We start from the raw sequence: 24,064 nt of genomic DNA on the forward strand, positions 1-24,064 counted from the left end.
AAATCAAGAATAAACCACTAATTTTCTAATCTTGAGTTTCTTTGTGCTATGACAAATATAAAGTCATACATTTGCAAGAAAAAAATTCAGAAATTCTCTGAGATTAAAGTCAGAAATTTACAAAGAAAGAAACAAAGAATAGTGGGTTTTTGTTGTTGTCAGGAAACAACATTGCTTCACTTTGCAAGGTTGGATCAACCTCATTATTATGGCTGCAGTGGATGACCTAATCACATTATACTTTGCAATCAGATTTAAAAAAAAAAAAAAAAAAATTGAAGGCTGGGTCATGACCGAAAGAACAAGATCCAGGGTACAAGCGGCCGAAATGGGTTTCCTCAGGAGGGTAGCTGGCGTCTCCCTTAGAGATAGGGTGAGAAGCTCAGTTATCCGTGAGGAGCTCGGAGTAGAGCCGCTGCTCCTTCGCGTTGAAAGGAGCCAGTTGAGGTGGTTCGGACATCTGGTAAGGATGCCCCCTGGGCGCCTCCCTAGGGAGGTGTTCCAGGCACGTCCAGCTGGGAGGAGGCCTCGGGGGAGACCCAGGACTAGGTGGAGGGATTATATCTCCAACCTGGCCTGGGAACGCCTCGGGAACCCCCAGTCAGAGCTGGTTAATGTGGCTCCGGAAAGGGAAATTTGCTGGAGCTGCTGCCCCCGCGACCCTACCCCGGATAAGCGGATGAAGATGGATGGAAGAAAAAATTGAACAATAGTATGTTTGTGACTTTAATCTGAGAAACTTTCCGAGTCATTCTCACAAATGTATGACTTTTTAATTTCAGAGAATATCCTAGTTTTTTTCTCCTAAATTTTCAACTTCAGTCGCGCATTTTCTCTGTATAATACGATCACGCGAGAATTACGGAATGACACATCACATGAAAATCCATCTTGTTTAGTGTGTGTGATGGCCACGACATTCGTTCAAAACAATGACGGCAGACGTGATAGACAGATGGTTCATCCAATCAGCTGCCAGGTATTTTTTATTTTTTTTAAAAGTGCCTGCCCTTTTCCAAACCGTTTCCAATGACGGCTTCTCGGATGGTTCTGTGCTAACAAACCACGTGGCGCGTCACGTTACTCCACCCCCTCCTCCGACTATTTTACCTACAATGGCCTTAAAACTGTGTAACAAAAGTTTAAACTAACCACTGAAAGCTGAAATGTTACACGCACACACACACACACACAAAAATGTGGACATACCTTGCGTACCAGCTTGTAAAATAGCTTAATACTATCAACAGTGCACAAATCTAATGTGCAAATCTGCTTGTAACCAACTTGTCTTTTTGTTTTTGTGTCTCAAACGGACGGATGCTTCAGTACACACACGCACGCACAAAATCACACAAATGTAGCTTTGGCACCCAGACAGGTAAAACCAGACATGGCAATTCAGACTTTAGTAGTAACCCTGAAAGAAAGGCACCGCCAAATTAAAATAAAATGTATGTATGTATGTGTATATATATATATATATATATATACACACACACATACACACACATACATACACATACACAAGTGTATAAAAAAACGCATGAAATAATAATTGCAATGGAAATGACACAAAGGAATAGGGATGGAGATGAGATGTGTGAGCAGCAGATCTAAATAACAAGGAAATCACTCTCGCTCCAGTCTTGTCCAATAACTACGTTCCAGCCATAGATGATTCAGCAATAAAAACTAACTAAAAAAGCTCTACTTGGTTGAAGCAGGTCAGAACCGCACTACCCATGAGCCTCCTCTTCTGTGAACCTCTCCTGGGCGCTACTGGCACCTGTGGAAGCCGACCAATCAGAAGGAGAGCTGGGGTGAGTGAGGGACGATGACATCACACAAACACAACGGGTGTTAAAGGTGACGCAGGGTGTGTAAAGGAGAGGGAACAAGAGAGAAGAGGAGAAGAGCCAGAGTTTGAGAGAGAAAAGAAGAAGCAGAAGCCGGGTTGAAAACCTCATTCAAAACCTCATTGACTTTTAAATCATTTTAAAAACTGACTTTTGAATGTGTCATGTGGCTCGCTTCATATGTGTATAGATAAGGAGGGTAGTTTTTGGAAAATGATCTGATAGTGTTGTTTGTTTACGTCTTTTTTTAGCTGCCTTTGACAAACTCCATTTCCCATAAAGCCCTAGACCTTCACAGGCTAATACCCCGTTTACACGTACGTGGTTATTTTGAAAAACTCAGACGTTTCTCTTCGTTTGTGCCCTTCGTTTACACGCAAACGGAGAATGTGCCTCTGAAAACGAGTCTTTCTAAAACCTCCGGCCAGAGTGGAGTTTGCGCGTAAACTGAGACAAACGGAGGTTTAGGATGCTCTTGACGGCATATATACACAGGTACGTGTAAACAAACACTTTTCTGAAAACTAACAGCTGTGCACGATGTTATTTTTGAAAACAGAGAGGTTGAAATGTCCGTTTCTGAAAATAGCCGGCCACGTGTAAACGTAGCATAAAAGTCAAGGCTCAACAAAGGAAGTGAGTACATGAGCAAATCATGTCTGTAATAAGGGACAAACTTACAAGGTTAAGGAGATTTCATTGAAACACGTTTGCGTTTTTGTGTAACTGTAATGTACCACAATTAATAATCATTACTTTATCCCAAATCTAATGTAAACCTATAAAATACTGAATTTAAAAAAATATATTAATATCATTTGTATTTGCACCTGACAATATATCGGACCACAAATATAAACCAAAGTCCCGACCTCAGTAACATCTTAAACTGATCCAGACTTCGACCTGTTCTCTCTACCCCACCCCTCTACCCCTCCCCTCAGGGTTTTTAGTTTATTTTAGTATTTAACATTTATTTATTCGCTGGTATGATTAATACGGACTGATTTATTGTTGTATGTCGCGTTTGGATGTGTCTGACCAAAAACAAAGAAAAAATAAAGCTCTTTTGATTTGATGATTAATGGATTTGACAAATATTTCAAATGAATGTGTAAATTAAGGGAAAAGTCATGTACCCTAAAACGTAATCTGTCAATTAAAGGGGCTTCTGAAGCTACGTTTTAACAGTTTAGCTTTGACTTTATTACAAATGAATGGACAAATTAAGGGATCCACTTCCCCCCACCCCAATTTCAAATGGGATATTCTGAGCTTCAGTAAATAATAATATTAATAGTGCGACATGAAAGAAAATACTATTTTTTCTTTAATTATGGGGACAATCGTACTCTTAAGTTTTTAAAACTACACTTCCCATCACTTCAGGGATTTTGGGGACATAAACAGAATGTATAATGTTGTTTTTATTCACATTTTGCCAAATTAAAAGTATGCTGAATTGTTTATCAGCAGCTCCTGTTTGCAATGTACCAATGGATGTTCACGCAACGATCACTGGATTACTTAAGAAAACCTAAAAACGTGACGATTCTCAGGCAAGTTCTGTCGTTTTAAGGAGCGTTCATTTTCTCTCAGCACTTGTCCCGTTCATTCAGGTAGCATCTTTCCCTCCGTGCCCCTCAGCCTCCAATATGGACGCCAGAGGACACATTTCATCCCTTTAAACTCATTATTCAGTTGAATCAGATCAGACACAACGTTTACATACCCGACAGAGAGAAGTGAGATGATTTCAGGTAAAGCAGAAACTAGGAGTGACAGAAGATGAAGAAACAGAAGTTACAAAGCAAACACACAAAGATACATCTTCACCCACAGAAAATAAAATGCACCCACTAGGACGGATTTAAAAAAGGTAAAGGGTCAAAACTGTCCTCAAAAAGTGTGTGTGTGTGTGTGTGTGTGCTGTATGTATAGTCTGTGTCTGCTGTCATGCCACAGACAGGCTGCATTTAATTTACCTCATGCACAAAAACATACTAACAGTAGTTCTCAATGGTATCAAAGAAAGAAAAGTTTACGGGGAACTCTGGACGGGCCAGAGAAGAGACAAGAAGACAGGCATGGAGGCACGCAAGGAGGGAAAGAAAGGAGAAAATGATATTAGTTCAGCTGAAAGCAAAACAGAAAAGTGCAGTAAGAAAACTACAAAGACGTTTGTATTCATGTGTGATTTATAGGGGTGTCACGGCTCTTAAAATCCACGATTCCATTTTACTTTCTCAATTGTTTTAAACTGCTCTTTAATGTTTTATGTAACGCACTTTGAATTGGCTTGTAGCTGAAAAGTGCTATACGAATAAAGCCGTCTTGCCTTGACTTTTGATTTTAAGGTCATGATTCGATTACATTTGACTTTCTTTTTTGGAACGGGAACGGCAATGCCACAATCGAGCCACTAGACGGCAGAAGAGTACTTTATAACAACAGTCGAGTATCTCAGAGTTTACAAGGGGCAATTAAAAGCACCATGAGTTTAACAAGGTGCACATACATACTCACAAGTTTATGAACCCACGCTAAAGTTGACTAAAAAAGAGGAATAAAATAAATCATATTTTGGAAATTGATCTTAATGCCTTAATTAAAAAGTTGTTTCATGGATCCAGGATACTATGCATCCTGATAAAGTTCCCTTGGCCCCCCCATCATCACATACCCTTCACCATACCCCCCCATCATCACATCCCCTTCACCATACCCCCCATCATCACATACTTCACCATACCCCTCACATCATCACATTCCCTTCACCATACCCCCCCATCATCACATCCCCTTCACCATACCTAGAGATTGGCATGGGGTACTTTCCATAAAATCGTCTCTCAATGTAAATCAAACCAGCTATTAGGCTAACTGAAATACAACCATGCCAATCTCTAGGTATGGTGAAGGGGATGTGATGATGGGTATGTGATGATGGGGGGGTATGGTGAAGGGGATGTGATGATGTGGGGGGGCTATTTTAATTCCAAAGACCAAGGGAACTTTATCAGGATCATAGTATCCTGGATCCATGAAATAACTGGCCTTTCAAAATAAACATCTGCCTGCCTCTATGGGAATTTAACATAGGGGTGGACTGACTTATGCCTCCTGTATTTTAAGGAAGAACATTTATTTATGTACGATACATTATTCATTCACAAAGAAAATTGGTGTCCTTAAAGGTTGGATTTTTCCTCATTTTTGTGTCACTTTAGCATGGATTCATTAACTTATGAGCACCACTGTAAATGCTCCATGGAGTCCTGTCCATGGAAAGCTTCAGCAGCTGCGGACTACCCCTAAGCTAACATTACCCTGTATGTTTAGCTGCATGCTACCAGCCGCTAAGCTAACGGTAGCCGGTGTCTTTAGCTGCATGCTACCTGCCGCTAAGCTAACGGTAGCCTGTGTCTTTAGCTGCATGCTACCTGCCGCTAAGCTAACGGTAGCCTGTGTCTTTAGCTGCATGCTACCAGCAGGTAAGCTAACCTTACCCTGTGTCTATAGATGCACGCTACCAGCAGGTAAGCTAACGTTACCCTGTGTCTATAGATGCATGCTACCAGCCGCTAAGCTACGCTGTGTCTGCTGTTGTTTTTAATTCGGATGTGGGCAAGGCGGGGGTGGAAATGCCGATCCTGCTTCTGGTTTCAGTAATCAAAATCTAGGAAACCGTGACAACCCTAGTGATCTATCATCAGTAATAAATGTCAGTGTTGAGACCCCGGGTGCAGCGGACCCTGGAGTGCTTTGAGGTAACCTACCTTGTTGTGTGGCGTTTCTCTCGTTGAGCAGCTTGGTCTGACTGTTGGGCAGGATCTTAATCTCGGGAGGATCTGGGCTCGGACCGACCCGCGACGCCATGAGAGCGTTCAGATACTGGAGACGTGTCACCTACAAAACAAAACAAAGGGATTTCTTCCTCTTACTAAAGCCTCTACACACACTGTCCTGTGAGAACCAGGTATCTCTAAAAAAACAGCCCTGTTTTCAGCTTTGTGACGATGCATTTTCCAGCAGATCCAAGAGGCTTTTTAAAGACTGAATGTAATTGAAGTGACTTCTGGCCTATCAGAGCAACATATGTCAGTCATGTGATCCAAGAAAGTGGTGTGAAAATTGAAACTCTGCCAGTTGACTGCCAGGGAGAATGACGAGGCTCTGGTAAGTCGTCCAGTTTTTTTAACTTGAATTTTTAGATCTGAATTTATTTTTTATAAAAATGTATATATAATATATATTTTATAATATAAATTTATAAAAACGTATAAAAAAATATTTTTAAAAATCATACCAATTTTATTTTATTTATTTATTATTATTATATTTTATTTGTGACCATTGAAAAAAAAAAAAATCTAATTCAGCTTTTGAAATTGCAAATGAAGAAATTTCATATTTTGATTTAGAAAAAGGTGAATCAGAACAAACTAATTCAGATGCATGGTAAAGTAAAATATTTCAATATAATTATTCAGTGGCTTTTAAAATTCAAATACTTTTGTCTCTTCCATAGTAGTGCAGTAAAAAGTACAATATTTATCTCTGAATTGAGTGGAGTAGAAGTATAAAGTATCAAATTAAAATACAAGTACCTCAAATGTATACTTAAGTAAATGTATGTCGTTACATTCCACTACTGCTGAAAACACAGACACACACTCAGTCACACACAGATTAGTCTCGCTTGGCCAGACCTTCCTCCACAGCACTGCGGAGGAGGATCCGGCTAGTCCACACAGCATTCTGGGATGGGAGAAAAACGAGCTCTGGTTTATTGGCATTTCTTTAAACCAATCAGAATCGTCTTGGGCAGCGCCAAGTCTCGGGATGGAGCCTCTGCAAAATAGCCTCAGGAAGGAGCTTGTTTGGGTAGAACATGTGTACGTTCAAAAGTTGTTTTAGTGGTGCAACAGAAAAGTCAGATTGGACAGATAGTCTAGCTAGCTGTCTGGATTTACCCTGCAGAGATCTGAGGAGCAGTTAACCGTAGTCCTCACAAATCCACCGGAGGTTAGAACGCCAACACAAAGACAGAGGAAGGGGACGGACATCCGGCCTAAATGAGTGAAATCTGGCGGAATTTGTCGGCAACGGCGCAATCCCGGAAGTGGAACATCGAGAATATAGACTACACACAGATACACACTCACCCGTATGAGCTGCAGGTCAGTGAGAGCTCGGACGGTGTAGTCGGGACAGTAGTTGGATGGGCTCGTAGCGTCTGCTGACTCAAAGGGATCGTTGGGAGAGTGACGCTGCGTCGACACTGGAGACTGGTGCACTGCAAACAAACACACACACACACACACACACACAGTCAGCACATTCTGCAACTACCAGCCACACTGCTGTCTTTTTATAGCTGACTCGTATAAACCTCAGTTATGTAAAACTGCATCATCATCATTCACATAAACAGCTGTGTGCTTCATGCTATAACTGCATAATAAATGATGAAACTTGTGCCGTTATTCTTGATCTCACCTGAAGATGGCAGCGTGAGCGCAGACATGCCGTAGTATGTAAACGCTCCGTTCTCAAACTTCAGCCCCTCTTTACCGATCTCCACCTCCACACGACCCTGAACACACACAGGAAGACTTCAATGTCAAAATGTTTTAATGTTAAAATGTTTTCTGTTGAATAAATAACAGGAAACTGCCAAAGATCCCGTCTAAAACTGTCATGATACTGATCTCCACAAGCAAGTATTGCTTTTCTTGAAAAACTTTACATTACCCACAATTTTCCTCCCCATAATGCACTTCTTTAGGACAACAAGGTTATCATGAAGATACATAAACCAGAAAGTTAAAAATAAAAAAAGGTTTTCAGAAAGACATTTTTTGTAGCTGATGCATCGCTTTTGTTTGTTGTTACAACAATGTACCAACATATGTTGTGAAGAGAAGTTTGTTTAAATGTATATATGATTTTTTTCAAGCTGTAAATTAATTTGAGAAGGCGGCTTTGATTTGATTTCCACAGCCGGACGACTTATTTTGTTAAATTACAAGTTGGCCCTTCCGCCATCTTGGGACGTTTGCTTTTTTGGGGGCATTTCTGCCTCTATTGGATAGAAAAGCTGAGATATGAAAGGAGAGAGAGAAGGGGGGGGGGGTGGAAGACATGCAGGAAAACCGTCACAGGTCGGACTCGAACCCTGGACCTGCTGCATCGAGGATTAAACCTCTGCACATGTGCGCCCGCTCTACCAACTGAGCTTACCGGCCACCATCTTGGGATGTTTTAAATAACTTCAAAACTAGGTTAAATTATTCGGTTACATTTACTTGAAGGTATCTACATAAGAGTGACATGACACTGTCATGAACGTGTCATAAACATTAACAAGTCAGAAATGTTTATGACATAACATTTCTTTTAGTTTACTCAATTTTTGCACTCTGTACTTATCTTTCACATCTTGCTTTATATATATATATACCACTATTTCATACGTGCTTATATTTATGTATCATGAGATGTACAATTGTCACTTGTATATCTATATGTTCTGTCATTTCCTGCAATATACGCTCATATCTCATATTCCTAAATCATTGATCTCTTTCTTGGAAAGTAAGAAAGTAAAATGTACGACTGAAAGCTAACTCGAAGTGACAAACGTGTGTGAACATGCACACATACCTGCAGCAGCAGTATCAAATAGTCTTTTTAATTTACTCAATTTACTCATCTTTCACATCATGTGGTGTGGTTTAGCAGCTGCACCGCTGCTGACAAAAAAGGCGCTGGACCGAGTCAGGAAATCAGCACAAAACATAATTCACACACATCTCCCCCTCACTCACTGACACATATCACACCCGATGCCTGCAGCGGGCAAAAAAAACATAATTAAGGACTGTTCCCAGCCAGGCCACGACCTCTTCACTCTGCTGCCATCTGGAAGGCGTTACAGATCTTTCCAGGGCCGCACTTCTAGACGTTTGAATAGTTTTTATCCAAGTGCCATAAGACACCTGAACTCATTACATGTCACTTAGCTGACACTTTTTATCCAAAGCGACGTACAATTGCTACATACGTCAGAGGTCGCACGCCTCTGGAGCAACTAGGGGTTAAGTGTCTTGCTCAGGGACACAACCCAGGTCTCCCACACCAAAGGCGTGGGTCATATCCACTGCACCATCACCACCACAACTCATGACCCATATGGACTGCACTGCACTTTATGGACTATGTCTTCTTTTAGCTACTTATCAATTCTTATAACTTATTTATTTATTACTGTGTTCATATTGATTAGGTCTCTTTTTATTATGTCTTAATTCATGTTTTACTATGTTGTCTTGTCATACTATGTGTCACCACCAGGGGAAGTGCATTTGAATTCCGTTATGTGCAATGACAATGAAGGCATTCTATTCTATCATGCTTTATACATTTATATACACTATTTCATATGTGCTTACATTGATTTATCCGGAGACGTAAAACTGTAATCTGCTTAAAAAAACAATAAGAGTTTTTTTTAAATGTCTCAAATTTATGTCTAAGATGAATTAAAAAAAGAAAAGTCAAAATTGTCTCTTATAAATCAATATGTTCTGTTATTTCCTGCAGGAAAAAAAAAACTCAAGCTTGTCCCTTCCTTGCAGGGTTAGGAAAGCAAAAGGGTACGACTGAGAGTTGACTTTATTAGTGACAAACGTGTGTGGACGTGCGCACATACCTGCAGCAGCAGGATGAAATAGTCGACCGGGTGGTTGCGCGTGTAGAGATAGTGACCTGGGCTCAGCCGGTTATTTGGATCAAAGTGCACTTCCTGGTTGACACTGGGGTGACGGAGCAGGTGGAACAGGACCTTCTCCGACACGCGGCCGGGGCTGAAGTGTGACACCTCTGCAGGGGTCAAAAGGTCAGAGACACGGGGTACGGTGAACTCGCTGTCTGGGCAGCGAGGTCACATACGGCGAGACAAACAGATCTCACAGAACTTGTAGCAGTTTAGCTGAATTATAATGTGTAACAGGGACATCATGAGATTCTGTGGCAGAAGATTACAAACATTTTTGGAACAGTGGTGTGGAAGTAAAAATTCTCTCACACACACACACACACACACACACACTATCTTTGTGGGGACCCGCCATTGACATAATGCATTCCCTAGCCCCTTACCCTAACCATCACCACTAAATGCCTAACCTTAACCCTTACCCTCACCCTAACCAGAACCTCATTCTAACCCTAATCCTAAAACCAAGTCTTAACCCTCAAACAGACCTTTAACCTTGTGGGGTCCAGCATTTTGGCCCCACAAAGCTGTCAGGACCCCTTTCATTTTTTGACTGGAGAAAACACCTGAAAACTTGCTTTCTAAGGACCAACGCTACAGGTTTCATATTTTTTTAAATGATTGCAAGAAAAATGATCACTATTAATTGGATTAAGCCTAGCCCCCCCCCCCCCCCTACAATAGCTCAGTGGATACAAAAAAATCAAACAGGTCCTTAAAATGGAGAATATGACTGCTATTTTACAGTTGAAAGTACCTTTGTTTGTAAGAAGATGGACTCCTGTCATTCCAGACCTTGATTTAGAATAATAACTTAAACATACTGTGATATGCAATGGTTTATTTACCCTGCTTCTATGTAGTCAACATATGTGTTGAATGAAGCTCCACCACAAGGTGTTTTGTTGCTTTAACCATCCTTGAGAGTGTGTTTGTGGGTGTGTGTTGGTATTGTATTGCTAAAATTGCCGGCAATGTTTAATGATGGGCAATAAAGTAAAAAAAAATTAAAATAAATTAATACTATTTGAATGCTGAAATTACTATTCGAATGTGATTTTTTTTGTAAATAGGTTGGCCAACGTTAATCTCCCTCTTCTCATGTCACGTCTGATGAACAATAAGTTACGGGAGGCATTGTGAGCTAATGTTACATACTGTGTAATGTTAGTACGAGGGAGTGGGGGGGTTTGACAATGCATGCTTGTAGTGGCATTGACAATGCATAAGCCTGAGTAGTGTAGTACATATTTATAACTGGCTGCATATGGGCATTACATATTCAAATATTAAAAAAATATAACAAATGAAATTCAAATGGTATTACAGAGGAAGACTGACAGTTCTAACACACACACACACACACACACACACACACCTCTGGACAGGAAGCGGTGTGTAGCCAGCAGAAGTTGTGGTGAGGTTCGGATCTTGGCTTCTCCTTCGGGAGGCTTGAAGAGAGAAAACTCCTCGTGGACGCTGCGAGGCTCCAGAGGAATCTCCAGCGGAGCGAGAGGACGCTTCACCTTCCTGTCTACTGCAGGAGAGCAGCGGTGGAACAAGTATTCAGATGCTTTACTTCAGTAAAAGTACTAATACCACACTGTAAAAATACTCTGTTACAAGTCAAAGTCCTGCATTGGAAATGTTACTTGAGTAAAAGTATGTAAGCATCATTAACTAAAGCTGTCAGATGAATGTAGTGGAGTAAAAAGTCCAATATTTCTCTCTGTAATGTAGCGGAGTAGAAGTAGAAAGTGGCCTGAAAAGAAAAGACTCAAGTAAAGTACAAGTACCTCAACAATTGGACTCAAGTACAGTACAAATGTAAATGTACTTAGTTTACATTCCACCACTGCAAGAGGAGGTGGAAAGCTTTAATAAAAGACACCAGATGCTACATGAAGAAACACATTTTACATTAAACAAACTTACAGTATCCGTCGGACTCGTCCAGGATCTCTGACTTGATGATCTCCTCGATGACGTCCTCCAGCGTGACCAATCCCAGCACCTCGTAGAAAGGATCGCCCTCCCCCTCGTTGTTCACCTTCTGGACGATGGCCATGTGAGAGTTGCCTGGTAGAAAGAGGAGAGATCAGAAAATACTCCGTCAGGTAGCTTTATTTCAAAGAGAACATTCTTCAGCAAAGGGTCAATTCATCCAAATAAAAAAAAATATTTTTCATTTAAAGCGTAACTCTCGCCAAAATGCAGCCTAGGGTCTTTTTGTGAATGTACCCAAGTCAAACTTTCGTTTAAAAGCATATTTAGGACGGAATCGCCACTTTTAAGATTTACCGTATTCTCGTTTTTCGGTCAAATTACCTTTTGAATGGGAGTGCTAGGGGCACTACTATGCTAGCCTCAAAATAGCTATTTTTAAAACACTAAGAAGGCTCGACACAACATGAGACTTTGCTCCAAGTATCACCAGGGACTCTACACCTTAACTACACCGGTGACCCAGGGATATACTAAATCTGTGGCTACTTGTTTTGATATCGACTCGTTTTGACTGCCGAGGTGGTAGCGGCCGGAAACAACAAGAGCTACGTTGAGTTGTTCAAAACCTTTTTTAGTAAACTCTGGGTACCCAAACAATGTTGTCAAAGCTTTCGTTAAGGTGTAGAGTCCCTGGTGATACTTGGAGCAAAGTTTCATGTTGTGTCGAGCCTTCTTAGTGTTTTAAAAATAGCTATTTTGAGGCTAGCATTAAAGTGCCACTAGCACTCCCATTCAAAAGGCCATTATCCGAAAAAAAAAAATACGGTAAATCTTAAAAGTGGCGCTTCCGTCCTAATTATGCTTTTAAACGAAAGTTTGACTCGGGTACATTCACAAAAAGACCCTAGGTTGCATTTTGGCGAGAGTTACGCTTTAACGCCGGGGTAGGTCGTCGATTGGGTAGATTCCATAATAATCTTTCATAGCATATTGTAGTTTAACTGTTCTGAGAGAAAACTAGACTTCTGCTCCTCCACCTGGCTCCGTTTTCAGGCTAAAGATAAACTTTGGCCAATCGCAGGTCATTTCAGAGAGAGAGAGCACATTCCTATTGGCTGTTCTACAAATGCTGATGCATGTGCTCAACCCTTCAGACGGTGAAAAAACCTGATATAATCCTGCAGAAAAAGTTCTACAACAACTGCAAAGCAACTCCAAAAAAGGAAGACACATTTCTTAAAAGTCTAAAAGAGAGTCTGACAATAAACACCTTAAAACACGTGTCCATATGGGCAAAGTGTTTCATGGATGAGGAGAGTTTGGCATGCAGTTGTCTTGCTTTGCCAGACCTTCCTCCACAGCGCTGCAAAGGAAGGTCTGTCTAGTTCACACGGTATTCTGGGATGGGAGAAAAACGTGCTCTGGTTTATTGGCATTTCTTTAAACCAATCACAATCGTCTTGGGCGGCGCTAAGCGCCGTACGGAGCAACGGTGCCTCTGCAAAACAGATAAAGATAATTTTTGGGGCTTTTCCGCCTTTAATTGCTAGGACAGCTAGGTGAGAAAGGGGGGAGAGAGGGGGAAGACATGCAGGAAATCGTCACAGGTCGGACTCCAACTCTGGACCTCTGCGTCGAGGCATAAGCCTTGAAGTATATGTGTGCCTGCTCTACCCACTGAGCAACCCGGCCACAGGAAGGAACTTGTTTTGGTAGAACATGTGTACGTTCAAAGGTTGTTTTAGTCGTGCAACAGAAAACTCAGATTGGACAGATAGTCTAGCTAGCTGTCTGGATTTACCCTGCAGAGATCTGAGGAGCAGTTAACCATAGTCCTCAGAAATCAACCAGAGGTTAGAACGCCAACACAAAGACAGAGGAAGGGGACGGACATCCGGCCGATAAAGACATGCATCCAGCAGATCTTCCAACGCCACAGGAGCAATCCCGTCAATGAAATGTCGTCGATATAGACTAGGCATGCAGATACTTTTGGTTTTAAAGCATGATAAAGCATAATATGGAATAAATTACAGCACTTTCTTGAAATCGACTCAATCGTGCCTCTCGGACAATTTAGAAATCTGGTTCTAAACCTGCAAACTTCTACTTGTAACAGCTTCACATAATTGTATTTTCTTTTGCGTCCCTATTATCCTAATTTATTTATCAAATCTTTGTCCAATTCTGAATAAATAAAAAGGTTGAATGGGTTATTTGTCCATGTTTTAACCAGCGGTTTTGGTCGTCTTTTTCCCACCTATTTCTTTCTCTCACTTTTCAAGTTTTTCGTTTTTTTATGCACCTTTTGACATTTTAGTGATTTTTTTCCTCATGTTTTTGAAGCTTTTTCTGACATTTTTGTCACTTTTTTCCAACATTCTTTTATCATTTCTTCCCCCCAAATGCTATAAAAGTGAATAAAACTTGCGAAGAGCGTTGTAGGGAGCCATCCACGTTATTTCTTTTGAAAATTTGGTATAGAACATTTTTGAAAATGGGTCAAATTTGACCCGAGGACAACAGGAGGGTTACGATTCCTTTCTCCACTCCTATAAAAATGGGTTGCCTTTTCATTTTCAGTTTTAAAAATGACACGGCAAGCTCTCTTTCTAGGAACAGTATTTTGTGTGCGAGTGCAAGCCCACCTTTCTTGAACTCCTCCAGCATGGCGTCCAGTTTGGTGTCGTTGAAGACGTAGTGCAGCGGGTGGTTGTAGAACTTGGTGATGGTCGTCATGGGGGTGCAGTCGTCCGGGTCCACCAGCGCCAAGTCCTTCACATAAAGGATTTCCACAATGTTGGACCTGGAAAATCAAAATCAAACGCACGTTGACGAGTGGACACGAGTACTGCCATGTGGAGAAACCAAATCCCAAATCTACTGGAAGTACACTGCTACAAAATGAACCAAAAACACCGACAACGGGGAACCACTTGAGCAGATAATGAGTGTAAATCTGAAACAACATTTTAAATCATACCCGCTACAGTTCAACCAAAAGGGGGATTGTTTTACTTTATTTGTGCAGGATTAAAGAGGTTAATTGTTAACAGGATCTAGGTTCTGCCTTCACAGCATGTGGGATTCAGTCCTGGATCAGATACACTCTACCTCCATGTGCGCCCGACATGCTCTTGTGCAATTTAAAGTAGTACATCGTCTCCACATATCTAAAACCAAACTAGCTCATATGTTCCCTGTCGTCGACCCAACCTGTGATAGTTGCAAGAGTGCACCTGCGTCACTTTTTCACATGTTCCGGTTGTGTCCCACCCTAACTGATTTCTGGACATCAGTTTTTTTTTAACAATTTCTGAAGTACTTCATCATCAGATTGAGCCGAACCCTTTTACTGCCATTTTTGGCATTGCTCCCAATTTGGACTTGCCTAAGGCGAAGCTGAAGGTATTGGCCTTCTCCTCCTTACTGGCTCGTAGGATTATCTTACTCAAGGGGAAAGACCCTGCTCCTCCTTCCCACTCACATTGGATTAGAGACATTATGTCCTGTATGAATTTAGAGAAAAAATACGTTACACTACCCAGGGATCTGAGGATACATTTTACAAAATATGGCGCCCCTTCTTGACATTTATTGAGAAACCAACTACAACAATTTCAGAGTAGCTATTCCTCCCCCACAATTTTTTTTTTTGTCATTCTGTACCTTCTCAACCTTTATGTTTTATAATGTATTATTATGTGTTTTAAATTATCTCTTGTAGTAATCCTTAATACAGGTTTGTTTGTAATTGGTGGGGAGGGTGGGGGGGGGTATGTTCTGGTTAAAAAAGGGAAAATATGTATATCCCATCGTACAGTAATTGTTTTTTGCAATTCTGTCATTCATTTAAAAAACCTTGAAGAAAGAAAGTGCCTAAATTAACTTCACATTTCAACATTTTGCTGTTTTGCTTTTGTATTAAAACTTAAATGTTTAATACATTTGATTCCTGGCCATTTTTTTTTTACTATTTATTGACATTTTATAGACCAAACTATTCATCTTCTAAACTACACTGCAGCAATTCTACGACACCAGAAAGCATTGATTTAGTGACTTGCAGGACAGAAGTAGTCGAGACATCAAAACTGAGGCTGGTAAAGGAGTTTGCAGAGAGCACTGATTGATGATGAATGTATCTGTTCTAGGGCTGCACGATATGAGGAAAATATCTAGTTGCGATTACTTTGACTGATATTGCGATATGATTCACGATATTGGAGGAACAGACCATATGTTGAGACAGATTCAACTTTTGGAAAAACACAACCCGTCTTCACACTGCAGTTGCCAATCATGTGAGCAGCGATCAGACTTGTCGGTGTGTTTTGAGGCGTTGTGAGAGTCCCGTACAGGAAACATCACTGCCTCCATCTCTGCCACAAGAACGTTTTAAAACACCAAACACAAGCTCTGAACGGGCTGGGAGTTTGTGGAACAGCCGACTGTTTCCTGCAACAACAAAGCACAGCCGCTCCGTCTCTTTTCTTTCTCCCTTTCTCCATGAAAGGATGCTGCCTTCAAGTGCGGTCGGAAATGTTGAGATCTATAAACGATCTGACGGAAAACAATAACTGTGAAATATGTAGTATGTATGTAATATGTATACTTGTGCTACATTGGCGGGGTTAAAGAACACAACAGGACGTCACACAATTGGGCCGTTTCAGTGACACTCCCATTGACGCAGCACTCTGCTGAAAATCGGCAGATTGTCTTTTGTAGTCTGAACGTGCCCTTTACTCAGACCTCAGTTTTATTGTTACTTATCAGCTGACATATACACAGATACCAATATATCTGCAATAACAGATATGCAATGACACGCAGTTAGACACCCCTCCTTGGCCCTGATTGGTGCATCTGGTGGATTTTTGCAAATTGCACTACAGGCTGTAGGTGGAGCCAGAGGAGCTCCTTATTTTTTTATTACCTTCTTCATGTAAATAGTTCTACTGGAACATAGGGTCAGTTTCAGCAAATATGACAGAAAGTTAGTTTTATAAGTCTTACCTACTGCACCTTTAAGTTTTTAAGGACAATACTGTCACTGTATTGATTGTTTTCATGAGTCTAGCTTTTGGTTCTGTAAAAAGCTGCGTTTCTGCGCCCACCTCTCCTCCTCGTAGATGGGAACCCGGGTGTACCCGCACTGCATGATGTCAGACATGGTGGAGAAGTCCAGGACGACCGAGCTGGGCAGCATGAAGCAGTCCTTCAGGGGCGTCAGGATGTCCTCCACCGTCTTAGTGCGCAGCATCCCGCGGCTGAACTCCTCCTTCACAAACTCACTGCGGCAGGGATCAGATAAATACAGTTAAATACAGATCATGACGTAAGGGCCACTCTGAAGCAGAACTGGGTTTTAAAGTGCTCATATTATGCTCAGGTTCACAACTGTATTTAGAGATTATATCAGAATAGGTTTACATGGTTTAATTTTCAGTTTAACACCATATTTTTGTTGTACTCTGTGTGTTTTAGCTACAGACTTCTGTTCCATCTTTGTTGGGAGTCGCACATGCTCAGTAGCTAGGTAAGGACTACAGTACCTATACATGCACTAATGGAGAGATGTCAGAGTGAGGTCAGAGCCTTGGCAGTGCCCAGGAGGTGAACTGGCACCTCTCCAGCCATCAGTCCACCACCACTTTGGTCTGTATGGGGACTTGAACCCATACAGACAACCCTCCAGTTCCAAACCAACTCCTTACAGACTGAGCTACCGCCACCCTCTCCTTAACCCGGAAATTAGTACGAGGAAATGTGACGCTACCAAGCCACAGCCGAAAGGGACAAATTACAGTTGTTGCGGTCTGCATCGTCATCACTTGTAGTTAGTTACATTTCTGGGAAGGTGAACGTCAGGCTACGGCGTAGGGGCCGTTTCTATGCGAACTGTGCTGTCTGCACGATCCGATATGCTCATAAATACGTAGCAGAAAACGTGACGGTTTCCCTACACTATTTGTATCACGCATGCGTTGAAACACTTGACGGCCAGGCAGCACAACTGGCGGCATATTTTTGTAGGCTACATTTGATGTTATTCATTATGCAGTTAACGGCGGGTCTGTTTTATTAGATATTTAAATTAAGTACTTATTGTCACTGATCTAAAACCGCATATCGACGTCCATGTACTACGCCTTGGCGACATTGTTATTTTTGTGACATGTAGTGTGGGGATGTTGTAATGTTTTTAAATGTATCTTACGCTATGCATTACGAGGTGTTTACGTGGTTGCCAATCCAAAATAATAAAGGAGTTGTTACGTGAACATACACCATTTTGGTTACATGTGGAATGAAGTCTGAGTCTCTCTGTCACTGCAAACCTTCAGTTTCCTCCACACTCTCCTTTGCGAGCGCTGTGAAATGAATGAAAGTCCCGCGGTTCAAAGGTGCGCAAGCGTGGAACAGATCGTGCAGTGTCATAGCGCGAACATCTTGCGCATGTCGGATCGTGCCGGCAGCACAGATCACGTACCCACATCTACGCCGTAGATTTAACGCAGAACCATAAATAAAGCAATGCGAGTGTCTTTCTTACCTGTAAGGGTCGTTGACGCTTGTGCGGATCATCTCCATGGTCCTCTCCCTGATCCCACAGGTGCTGATGTCCCGCCTCAGGCCCAGGTCCAGGATCAGCCCCAGAGGGCAGGACAGGGGGCAGGTGAGCACCAAGCAAACCTGGGCCAGCCAGGTCAGAGCCGGCGCCAGCTGGAACCCGTAACCGGAGCACAGCATGTGAGGACCCAGCTCAGCCAGGAAGAAGATGAGGAGGCCGCTGGTGAACACGGCCGAGACGATGGAGCCCAGCGCCCGGTACAGGAGGACGCCAAGGACAGAGTGTCCCATAGCACACAGAAACAGCAAAGAACATGTCTGGGATGGAGAGAGGATGGACAAAAAGACATTTAGGAATACATCTCATCAGAATCAGCTTTAAAAAGAGTCCCATATCGTGCTCATTTTCAGGTTCATACTTGTATTTTGGGTTTCTAGTAGAACATATTTACACGCTTTAATGTAAAAAAAAAAAAACACTTTATTTTTCTCCTACTGTCTGTCTGAATATACCTGTATTCACCCTCTTTGAGAAGCCCAGTCTGCTCTGATTGGTCAGTGTTTCCGGGTCTTCTGCATCTGCGCTCTCGGGCTACATCTACACTACTACGGTTTGGTTTAAAAACTAAATTTCTTTTGCTACATTTACGCCTCCAGCCCATAATACTCTGGCGTTTCCGAGCCCCTAAAATGGAGACATTTGGAAACTCTGCTGCCCTCGTTTTGGTTTGAAAACTCCGGGGTTGCTTTGTAGTCTCCGGACACAAACTGAGACCTTTGGAGACGACGGAGCACTTCAGTCAGCCTCATCAGTTAGGTAGCTTACAGACCTTTCAGTAACAGTTCCACCTCGTCGTCGGTACAAGCTAATGAATCCCTGCGCTTACTTTTCACCATTGTTGTTCTTTCTCCAAAGTATTTTCTGTATTTTCAACTTATACACCCATGATTTACTGCAGAGTAACGTCGGACAGACAATCTACATCCTTTTTACACCGGCATGTACATGCCCAGTGTGTGTGTGAACGGTCATGTGATACGTGTTGTCAGATGTGTTAATATGGACGGAGATTAGTTCTGCTACCGGAGCTAAAACTCTTGTGTAGAAGGAGAACGTTTTTGTCTCAAAAGAGTGAATGTAACCTCAGGATCTCTGCTCCGTCATTGCAGCCGGGGAATGTGTACTGTAGCGGCACTTTCTACCTATGTCTAGTATAGTTGTGACATCACAACTGTACGGAAGTCCTGGCGGCTCGTTGAAGGGGCACAGTTTCTGAATACCGGCTGTGTAGGGCTTTGCAATTAATCAAAATATAATCGTGATTATGACTTTCGGCTCCCAGTGATCACAAAAACAGAATAATCGAGAAAAACTATTATTTAGCTCATTACGTTTTGCAAGTAAACTCTTATTTACTCGTGTTCTGAATGAAAAAATAAAGTTTAAATAGGAAAAGTATTAATGAAAATGTCACAATAATTGCAACATCTTTCCAGAAGTCAACGAGTAATCGTGTTATATTATCGTGATTTCAATATTGACATTGATTGATATTATATTTTTTTCCATAATTGAGCAGCCCTATGGCTGTGTGCATTTCTCTGTGGATTGAGCGTTTTGGTACTTTCACAGTATTTATACAGCACCTCAAGCTGCTTTTATAATCAACAAAAGACATGAAAGTCTCACTTTTACTATCAGACCTGTGTCAACACAAATCTGACTCTGATTACTGTTACGCTCAACGTACTTGAACAGAAAGACATAACAGCTAAAAACTAAAAACAATAAAAAGCTTACCAAGGTAAACACTGACTACTGTGTACACATATAAATGAAAAAGTATCTATAAAACACTCCCACACAATAAAATGTGTAGACAGTAAGAGAGATATCAATGGTGCATTGTGCAAAGGGTGCTGGTGTAATAAATATGGGATTATATACCAGAATAATAAAAAGATGTATTGCCAAGTAAGTAGCACTTAGAAGGAATTTCCCTTTGATGCTGGTACATATATAAACACATTAAACATTTATATGAAATAACAAACAATAAATATAGAAACAACTGTACTCCGCTACATTTCAGGGAGAAATATTGTACTTTATACTCCACTACATTAATCTGACAGCTTTAGTTACACACAAAACACATGTAGTTTATAAAATCTGATGTTTTATTCTAAAGTAAACTAGCCATCAATATAACAGCTACAAGTCCAGCTGAGATGATCAGACCATTAAACACACAGCTGTTTAGATTGTTTCCAGTTTCTAAATTGTGAGGATTGTTTCTGCATCAAGTACTTTTAATACTTTAAGTACATTTCCCTGATGATACTTACAGACTTTTACTTAAGTAACATTTTCTACTTTTACTTGTAAACAGAGTACTTTCACAGTGTGGTATTAGTTACATTAAGAAAAAAAAAGGGTTTTATTGAATAGTGCAGGTCAGGATGTGCAGAAATGCTGAGGGGTGTGCAAAAGTTTAGAATATACAGAATGTGCAGAGGATAGGCATGTAGTCCAGGATGTAGGCGTCAAATGTAACTTTACCTACATGAGGTTTTGCGGTGGCTTCCCCACCTAGTTTTTCAGAAACTTACCAAGAAGTTCCCCCTCCGCCTGATCGGCTCCAGGCGCTTGGCGGCCCGCTTCTCCTCCTCGGATCCGCAGCTATGAAGGACATACAGCTCCACGGGGTCTAGCCACAGCAGGCTCAGGTTCACTATCCTCAGCGTCCCGCAGACCAGAAGCAGCAGCACGACCAGCACGGCCAGACCCCACGGCGGGATGTAGTCCACGGGTGGACCGCTGATCCGCAGTCTTTCCGAGCCCACAGAAGCCCATTTCTCTCCGCTCAGCACGCACAGTTGGTAGTAGGTGTGCTCGCTGCCAGAGATGCTCCTCTGCCGGACCTCTACATGTACCAGCCGGCTGTTTTCCTCATCCTGGGTGATATTACCCGTCACCTGGAAAGCGGACTCCTGGCGGTTGGACTCCAGCTCGCACGGGTCAGGCGTATCCCCGACCGACCCCGCCGCTCCGCCAGCTGCCCCTGCGAACGCCACCCACGTCCAGTTTCCATCCAGCCCAGTCCCAAAAAGACGGAGCTTGAACGTGGCTCCTTCTGGCGCAGAGATGATCCGATCCTTCATACACACCAGACCCGTCGGGTCTTCCAGTCGCAGCCCCAGAACCAGCGGAGCTTCCTGGCTGCAGGCGCCGTACCTGATCCCGCAGAACAACAATATCATCAACAGGAACCGTAGACCTGCCAAGCTGGCCACCATATTGGAATTGGTCAGCCTGGCTCTGCTCATGTGACTCAAGCCCTGCAGCGGCCCCGCCCCCCTCGGGGCGTTCTGGGAACGACGTCACACCGGAGGACAAATGGAACGCACTGGGCTCAGCCAAACAAAACGAACACAACTGCAACTGAACTGCGTGGCGGCCATTTTGGTTCTACGCGTACCAAGCGAGGCGCTGGATAACTGTACATGTTGGGGCTTGACTGTGAATTTTTGTGATTTTACTGCACCCGCCTCTTCTCAAAAGCAGCGAATTGCAGTCGGTGTGTGCTCACAGCCAATACAATATGACGAAACAAGAAGGTGTGACCGCCCATCTTTGTTAGATATCATGTAAACAAGTCATTCATCCCTCTGGCCCTCTGCTAGATACACTTCACATTCATTGAATTCATGCTAATTTAACACTGTACGACATTTAAGGAAAGTATGCCTGGAAACAGTACTCTTATGCATCAAGTTTTAAGTTATTTCTTGTCATATGCACAACAATTAGTCTCTAAATCCTGATGTTTTTCAACTTTGTTTGCATTTTGTTATGTTTAAAAGGTGCTAAATAAATAAATCTTTAAAATTGAATTATTGTTTGAATTAGGAAAGAAGTCGTTGGCAATGAAATTTCCTCTAACAATGCTCATTTAATATGTATAAAAAGAAAATAAAAACATATCAAATAATATATATCTTCAGTAGACAAGTGTATAGTTATAACAAGGTGAATGAACTGTAATATAAACAGGAATGTAGTGAATGTATACGCGTAATAAGAAATATGGCTGAGACCACATGACAATATGAAGGTAAAATGAATACAATGTGCAACATTCACTGCCTTGGAGATTATATATATGTGTGTGTGTGTGTGTGTGTGTGTCTCATTTCTAATTTTGTCTTTTTCTTGTGTGTGTATTTTTATTGCTTCCTTTATTTTGTTATTATATTTCATGTGCCTTTTTATATTTACCAGTCCCAGATGGATGGAGGCAGGGTTGTAGTCACGTCCACCTTTGTGGAGTCCAAGACTAATCCAAGACCAGGACTAGTCGAGACCGAGTCAAGATCGAGTCCAAATGAGAGACGGTCAAGACCGAGACAGAAAAAAGAAGAATCCTCTTCAAGACCACTTACTGTACTTACCTGTTCATAATGTGATGTGGGAGACAGCATATCTTTTATTTTAAGATGATCATTTTGCTTTATTATTTGTAATTATCAAAAAGCGGTAGTGCAGAGTAACACACTAATAGGATCAAATTAGGCCACATTATTTACTTAAAATATAAAATGGAAATGTTCCCATTCTTGAACTTATTTGCCCTGAAGAATCCAGAGTACAAAGTGCTCGCTGACATTGTGTCTGTGGCCAAAATGAAAAGGATTGATACCTGATGATTGAGGTATATGATGCAGCCAGGCGTATCCCAGGCGTCTAATCTCGATGCCTGTTCTAGATGGATTTTGAATTGAACTAATAGCTGTTTTCTGAACGAATGTGCTTCATCAAAGGTTGTTTTGAGGGAGGAAGTTACTTTAGATCAAAAGCATATAGTGCTGGACTCGGTAGAGACCAGCTAGAATATTAGGCGAGTCCAACGGCCGAGTCGGAGACAAGTCCGAGTCCAAATACCAACGAGTCCAAGATGAGTCCGCAACAACAGAACAGCGTCTCGAGTCCGGACTCAAGTACTACAGCCCTGGATGGAGGGCCTGACCGGGTACTGAAGGCATGACCCGATCACTATACAAAATATTTAACCTCTCATTACAACAAGCTGCCGTTCCAACCAGCGGCGTAGTCTACATGATACGCAGTATACCCACTAAGAAAGCTCCAGGATTTCCATATACCCACTTAGAAATGCCCAATGACACGCAACGACATACTTTACATTATATTTTTGATATATTTTGAATTGTCATCTGTGTTTTTCTTCTTCACATAGGCTAAATAAAAGGGTTTTCCACCGTAAATTGGTGCATAAAAGTTTATCAGAATACAGGAAATGAAGTCGTTGATGCTCAAAACATCCCTGGGGGAGGATCCCCAGACCCCCCCCCCTCCCTTCCCCAAAGGCAGATTCTGGCCAATATATATACACACACATATATATACACATATATATACATACTATTATATATATACTACACATATGTATACATATATATACTATATACACACATATGTGTAGCATAATAATACATATTGCAAATATACTATATACATATATATACATATATATACATACACATATATATATGCTGCACACATATGTACATACCTATACACATATATATACACGCATATATAGTAGTATATATATACATACATACATACATACACATATACACATATATATATACACACACATATATATATATATATATATATATACATACATACATACACACACACACACACAGTACAGTATACCCACTAGACTACACCACTGGTTCCAAGCCTTACATTCTCCACCATCAATCCAGTGACCAAAACATAATCTGTGAAGTCTCAAAGACTATCTCCCACTGGTGCTAACACCCACAGCCATGAAGTGCTTCCACACATCAGAACCTTCATCCC

General features: G+C 41.6%; 1 protein-coding gene across 1 annotated transcript; it reads right to left on the bottom strand.

Moving 5' to 3' along the window:
* Window positions 1-1,524: 1,524 nt before the first annotated feature.
* cnnm3 (cyclin and CBS domain divalent metal cation transport mediator 3) lies at window positions 1,525-21,600 on the bottom strand. The gene is made up of 11 exons (XM_078271885.1): window positions 20,779-21,600; window positions 18,149-18,483; window positions 16,710-16,886; window positions 14,238-14,395; window positions 11,578-11,721; window positions 11,021-11,179; window positions 9,577-9,746; window positions 7,362-7,458; window positions 7,028-7,158; window positions 5,639-5,768; window positions 1,525-1,789 (listed from the first exon to the last, which is right to left on the bottom strand). The coding sequence occupies exons 1-11, from the start codon at window positions 21,493-21,495 to the stop codon at window positions 1,740-1,742; spliced, it is 2,268 nt and encodes a 755-aa protein (XP_078128011.1). The 5' UTR covers window positions 21,496-21,600; the 3' UTR covers window positions 1,525-1,739.
* Between the last annotated feature and the right edge of the window lie 2,464 nt (window positions 21,601-24,064).

Source organism: Sander vitreus, chromosome 16, assembly GCF_031162955.1.
Source record: "Sander vitreus isolate 19-12246 chromosome 16, sanVit1, whole genome shotgun sequence".
Taxonomy (NCBI): Eukaryota; Metazoa; Chordata; class Actinopteri; order Perciformes; family Percidae; genus Sander; species Sander vitreus.

What these genes read in the sequence shown, in the direction of transcription:
- cnnm3 (XM_078271885.1), bottom strand. Translation starts at nt 21,495, where the DNA reads ATGAGCAGAGCCAGGCTGACCAATTCCAATATGGTGGCCAGCTTGGCA. An exon ending in ATTTCATCCTGCTGCTGCAG is followed by an intron (nt 7,459 to 9,576) that starts GTATGTGCGCAC and finishes GTGTGTGTTCAG; the next exon opens with GGTCGTGTGGAGGTGGAGAT. An exon ending in CTGACCTGCAGCTCATACGG is followed by an intron (nt 5,769 to 7,027) that starts GTGAGTGTGTAT and finishes TTTGTTTTGTAG; the next exon opens with GTGACACGTCTCCAGTATCT.